The sequence below is a fragment of the Pyrus communis genome, chromosome 15 (genome assembly GCF_041283825.1).
Source record: "Pyrus communis isolate YQ-2024b chromosome 15, ASM4128382v1, whole genome shotgun sequence".
In the NCBI taxonomy this organism is placed as follows: Eukaryota; Viridiplantae; Streptophyta; class Magnoliopsida; order Rosales; family Rosaceae; genus Pyrus; species Pyrus communis.
Genome location: NC_142579.1, coordinates 18,200,679 through 18,207,091, shown reverse-complemented (window position 1 = coordinate 18,207,091; position 6,413 = coordinate 18,200,679). Strand labels below are relative to the sequence as shown.

The 6,413-nt window shown below is 35.2% G+C and overlaps 1 protein-coding gene across 1 annotated transcript; it reads right to left on the bottom strand.

The window, feature by feature from the left end:
• Positions 1-1,626: 1,626 nt before the first annotated feature.
• On the bottom strand, positions 1,627-3,425 carry LOC137720190 (peroxidase 17). The gene is made up of 3 exons (XM_068459211.2): positions 3,083-3,425; positions 2,785-2,976; positions 1,627-2,435 (listed from the first exon to the last, which is right to left on the bottom strand). The coding sequence occupies exons 1-3, from the start codon at positions 3,275-3,277 to the stop codon at positions 1,842-1,844; spliced, it is 981 nt and encodes a 326-aa protein (XP_068315312.2). The 5' UTR covers positions 3,278-3,425; the 3' UTR covers positions 1,627-1,841.
• Positions 3,426-6,413: the final 2,988 nt, after the last annotated feature.

Below are 6,413 nucleotides of genomic sequence, written 5' to 3'. Positions count from 1 at the left end.
TAAGTGAATGGTTTGATAAGTGAATGATATGAAAAGTGAATGCTTATAATAAGTGAATGATATGATAAGTGAATGCTTTAAGTGTTTAAAATAGGGAACAAAGCCCTTCCTTGCATGGCAAGGAAGGGAGACACAAGGAAACACACGACAATGTCCTAAGGTTGCAAGGAATGTTGTTTTTGTGTTCTAAAATGCGTAGGAGTCTTCAATGATGCTTAAACATGAGGTCTTTTAGGATTTAACTTTCCTACTTCAAGTCTTTAATTTCGTCCATCCTCTTGGCTCCAAGCATATGATATCCATTCCAATCTCTAATTTGCTCCAAAAGGCTCCAAAAGGCATCCTTTTGCATACCTTGCCCTTAGAACCTAAAAACACACAAAAGAAGCATAAAGGACTAAAATAACTAGAGAAACATAACGTAAATGCACGAGAACAAGCCATTTAAGTCGCATGAATATGCTCCTATCATTGAACAAGGTAACTTCCTTAGGTTTCTTAGCAAAGTGAAGTGTTCTATATGACTGCATATTCTCAAGTGACATTCAAGCAGCCGAACCACTTTCACCATATAGTTTGCTCCTACAGTTTGATACAAATTTTGTGCACATATATTTTCAAAAATATAGTTGAAGTTGCCAAACCTGGTGCAAAGGATCCATAACTTAACAGCGATCTGCATAATCTTGTCTTCAGATTTTAGGACTCAGGTCGTGTGTGTTCCTTCCACGACCGAGGTCTGTTGATTCAGAAGTCAAAAGTGTATTTCATACCACCATACGTAGAGGTATTAGTTCGTGGAGCTCAGAGTGAAATTGGCATGGCTGCATCAATATTCAAGGACACAGAAGAACATAGTAAACTTTTTGTACTCGACCTGTGCACGACGTAAATTGTGTAGCTTTTAAGTTCAACAGTAATATGAAATTTAATTAGAATTGTGCAAATTTAATCTTCAAATGATACCAATGATGATAGGAATGGACATCATTATTAAGACTATATTTAGGTTTGAATTATTCACATCTTGCAGTTGTTTTAGACAAAATACAAGAAAGAAGAGCCTCATGTAAAGGTCGGTTCGAAAAACCAAAAATCAAAAAATTGAACCGAAAGCTGAATCGTAACTGGAAAAAATCGAACTGAACCGAAATTATTTGGTTCAATTTCAATTTCCATGGTTTGAAAACCGAACGGAACCGATGTTACATTAAACGGTTTTGGGAGACTTTTTATTGAACCCTAATTTACAAATTAAAGTTTTGGAGTATATATTTAATGAGCGTGAGAGTTGGATTTTGAGAGACTTCACAGAAATGGCGGTTAGTGTTTACATGGCGTTGAGTCTTGATAGAACGACAGGAAGGTCGTGGAAATTATGTTGGATGAGTTCTTGTTCCTGGATTTTTTGACTTGTCAGCTGTATCCTTGTCCTATTTATATCATCATTATAATTTTTGGAGCTTTTGGCTTTCTTTTTCTTGTGGTAATTAATTGCTTTTAACCTTTTTGTTAATGCATCCAGCAATATTCCATTTGATTTCTGTTGGTGAGAAAGCGGTCTGTGAGTTATGTTTTATAGGCGAATATCGATTAGTTTTGATAAATTCTTCACCGTGTGATATACGAAAAAGGATTGCCTCGTTAATATATATTATATGGAACACATGTGAGACTTTAGTTGCAATTGTTTAATTAACTTTGAATTTTTTTTATAAAGTCTGACAAAGATATGTCCTCGACGGAGCATAAAGTTTTCTACAACATTGATGCATTATATATCATATATATGATAATATATTATTTGTTTTCTCACTGTCCAATCTCCTCAAGAACCCTAGCTAGAATTCATTGGGAAAATTAGAAGAATGACTATTAACCACCCTGCAATTCTTTCTTACTTCCCCAGGCTGATCCACCTTCAAGTCACCCATCTTTATCATCCCATCCACAAATGCCTTGAAAAATTCTCCTTCATCAATGTTGAACTGCTTCACAAATCCCCTCGTCTCCGGAAACGTGAAAAGCGTTTGATCCGAGTTAAGAAAACCTCTCCGGGCAACCAAGTCCTTGAAGTACTGGTTATCAAACTCTACAGGCGTAGCATCTAGGTCACCTGTAACGTTTTGGTCCACGTCTAGTGGGCAAAGCTTGTCTAGCTTTTGTCTAAACTTTGGTTCAATGGCAGGGTCTGGCCGGCCACTGCCAGATTGGTTGTACAGCCGAAACATGATGGAAAAGCACCGAGCTTTGCCGATGGAGTGTGAACCCGAAAGCGCAACGAGGTCTTTAACAGAGAGATTAAATTTGGCAAACAGGTCAATGAGGAATGTCGCATTGGATCTTGGACTTGGCATAATGTTGTCTGAGGCTTCTTGGCTTGCTGTTAAGCTATCCAACCTTCCTAACTTCACTTCCCAACAAGGCCCCCCTGTCTAATAATTACATAATCATGTTACATAAAATCAGAATTATACTTCTTTCAATCATAGTTAAGATTCTCATCGTTCGCTTGGTACATGACATTGGAGGTCAATATGGATTAGACGATACTAACTGTAGTCAAGTCCAACACAGTGTGTGAAAATCTTAGGCACGTTTGGCAATCATTTTACTTCAGTTATCAGTTTTTAGTAACTGAAAACTAAAAGTCAAATTTTTAAAACTCAAACAAAGTAGCGTTAAATTTTCAATTGTTGATAAAGCTAATCAAATGGATCTTAAAACTTATGTTGGACTCAAAATAAGTTCATGTATATAGGAGATAATAAGAAAGTTTATTACCAGAGCAACAGCATCTCTAGATGCCATGATTATAATGTCTGCGCAAGAAACAACTCCCGGACACACCTTCTCCAAGGCTTCTTTCGCTTTATCAACAACTTCGTAAGATCTCAGTGAATTAATGTTTGCAAGGGCTAGTTTTTCTCCTAGCATGGTTGGTGTGTCATCAAGCAACAATGAAGCATCACAACCCTAATATAGAGATATAATACCAAGTTATTTAATTCATCATTAACAACGAACTATTAGGACTAATCAATTAGGAAGTAAATAATGTTGTGATTTATGGTCCACTTACATTAACAAAGCAATCATGGAACTGTAAGCGCATGACCGAGGCAAGACTCCGTGGCTCTCGGATCAGAGCTGCCTTCATGACATCTTGGACAATGGATTCGGCTTTTGGGCAGGTTCCCGAGTAATAACCAGGGCGGAGTTGCGCTGTGGCCCCGGTTATTATGAGTAGGATGAAGAGTGAAAAGAGAGGAGACATTGAGAATTCTCGAGGCACTAGTCACTGGTAGGCAGGTGGCTAATTGGTTCAGTTGTGTGGGGGGTGGGGTGCTTTTTAAACTCGTGGGCTGCATCATATGCATGTACAGAGATTTAGTAGAAAGAAACAATGGATGTGAAATGATTCATTCCGTTTCTACCCAAAAAAATGAAATAAACAAAAACAGCTCTTCTCCTGAATTTATGGAAACTGCAGGATTTAAATATATACACTAAATTGGAGGTTGACTGGAATGGTCACTGATTGGACTAATCTAGAAAGGTGGTGAAGATAAGTCAAAATAATGAAGTTACACTAATTAGCTCACCAAAACCCAATAGAGGAGGGATATGGTGGAATCCTTGTCGGCTTATTGCTTATTGCATATTGAAACAAGTTTTGATAGCCTTTTTTCCACTTCATGAACTACAAGTGAGTCATTTCAGTTACTTAATACTACATTTTAGTAATATTTTTCTTCACTTATAAGTATAATATTAGATTGAATCTCTTGAATAACAAATTTGATCTCAAATTATTTTCTTAGCCTTATCGTTGTGTTTAAACGAATCAAATATAAAACTAGTTAGCTTACATTCGAAAATTTATCTAATCATGTTTGATTCAACAATTTAACTGAGACGTGCAATATATTAATGTAATAATGTAGTGTGTGCATTGCATGTGGTTTGGATGATAAAGAAAATAAGAGAATAGATACTAATTCAGAAAGTTGAAGTTTTGAACAAATGGGCGACTCATAAATAATCACTTTAGTGGTCCTCAATCCTTATCCAATCCAAAACAGTAAATCTTAAAAAAAATCCAGATCGTCAATAGTGGAGCACGTTGAAAATTGTGGATATGTATCCCAGTTCACAGTTGACACACTTTCGGCTTACTATTCCTGAAGTCGGCATTATTTATAGTATTCATCTCCCAACAGCATCTGAGCTAAAAGTAGAAGATTAACAATCACTAATTCCTTTTTTACTATCATTTCTTATCTTACTATGAATGGATTGATTCTTTAATAATAATAAAGAATTAATTATACTATTATTATGTGTAATTATATGAGTTTGTTCTCAAGTTGGATATATATTGTCGGCTCATTGCGTAAAAGCTTGAAGGTTGTCTAACACGGTATTATAGCCTCACATGCACCAATGTGTTTCGTTTCTCTCTATCTATATGTTCGGCTCTCCACGTGCAGGTAAGACTGCATGTGAGGATTGTTGTGACTGGCGGTTCATTGACGAAAATTACGTGAATTTTACTAGGTAAAATGATTCGTACCAGTTATGGGGCTGGGGATTTTTATTGGTGATATATGTAAAAGATATAGGAAGGGTTGGAGATGCAGTAATTCTCCAGCTCTTACATGTATGTGATAAAAGATCTAGGAAGGGTGGGAGATGCAGTAGTTCTCCGGCTCTTATATGCATAAAGTTGGTGCAGGCCCTTTAAAAGGGATCTTCATTTTTTTTTTTTCAAAAAATAGAGATTAGGTATGGGGTTTACTCTACATTGAACTTCAACAATCCGAACTGTTTATTTTGTAAGTCTCAATTCATAGATCATTTTTGCAAAAATTTAATTCAATTCGAAACTATTTGCCTATTTAATTATCAAGATAAAATTTCATTATTTTTTATACAACAAAATATTCGTTAATTTTTTTGAACTCAATTAGATGTCTTAAACATTTTCGATTTGACTAATATTTTGCTATGAGGTACAACTTGAAAAATATACAGCTCGAATCATTAAAGTTCGGTGTGGACCCGACAAATAATCCCATTTTTATAAAAAATTGGAGATCCCTTCCTTAAAAGAATTCCTAAAGTTGTGATAAGTCATCAGTTCATTTATTTATATATTTGTTCATGAACAAATGTATTGCTTCGTGACTCTATGCTGAATGCTCCATTTTCCCTTAGTGTATGCTGCGTCAAGCTGAAAAACACTTCAATTTTTTTTTCTGAGATTATACAGAGATCGATAGATTAATTCTGGCCGGTGCGTGCCTGTAGGAAGGTTGACCACTGCATAAGCTAAAAGGCTACGACCACAGGCCAAGCCGGAAGTGACAAACTACACACAGGATTAGAAAAGAAAACAGAAATTCGACAACCAAACAAATCGAACTGTCGAAAGATGTTTTACAAACTTTTTAAGCAAAAGATCATTTCATCGTGAACGGCAGCGCAGCTTAATGTATTTAGAAACTCTATGAGTTGTATCAGCACCCCTGAATCAGTTCATGTCGCATTTTAGTTTCTTTTGTTGGAACTTGTGTTTTATGTGGGACTCCAAGTCCCTCATCGCCCAAACCTTTGTTTTTCTTCATCTTTATAAGTGAGTGAACTCACTTATAATTTAAAATGAATTGGTCCAAAGTCATGAATCTTAAGCCTACTTGAAGTGTTTGGGTGTATACATTAAATGTTAAAGATGGGCCTTGGACCTTGGATGGACGAAAAATGCAAGTTATGTTTTTATTTTTTGGATTCAGTTTTTTCCGAAAGGATAAAACTGATTGAACAGTTACGTTCAGTTTTTAAAAATTGATTGAACAGTTGCATTTGGTTTCAAAAACTAATAAGCATGAACACTTATATTTGTTCAAGTTATGCCATTATATATATGGCAATAAAAATCAGAAACAAAACTATCATTTTCATTTTCCTTTCTCCATATTTCATAGAGAAACGCTCAATTAATTTTTCGGATGGACGAAAAATAAAAGTTACGTTTTTGATTTTTTTGATTCGGTTTTTTCCGAAAGGATAAAACTGATTGAACAGTTACGTTCAGTTTTTAAAAATTGATTAAACAGTTGCATTCGGTTTCAAAAACTGATAAGCATGAACAGTTATATTTGTTCAAGTTATGCCATTATATATGTGGCAATAAAAATCAGAAACAAAACTATCATTTTCATTTTCCTTTCTCCATATTTCATAGAGAAACGCTCAATCAATTTTTCGGATGGACGAAAAACAAAAGTTACGTTTTTTATTTTTTGGATTCGGTTTTTTCCGAAAGGATAAAACTGATTGAACAGTTACGTTCAGTTTTTAAAAATTGATTAAACAGTTGCATTCGGTTTCAAAAACTGATAAGCATGAAC

Excerpts from the sequence above, each read along its gene's own strand:
- LOC137720190 (XM_068459211.2), bottom strand. The coding sequence starts at position 3,277 with ATGTCTCCTCTCTTTTCACTCTTCATCCTACTCATAATAACCGGGGCC. Across the intron at positions 2,977-3,082 it reads TCCATGATTGCTTTGTTAAT|GGTTGTGATGCTTCATTGTT; the intron begins GTAAGTGGACCA and ends TCTCTATATTAG. Across the intron at positions 2,436-2,784 it reads CTAGAGATGCTGTTGCTCTG|ACAGGGGGGCCTTGTTGGGA; the intron begins GTAATAAACTTT and ends TGTAATTATTAG.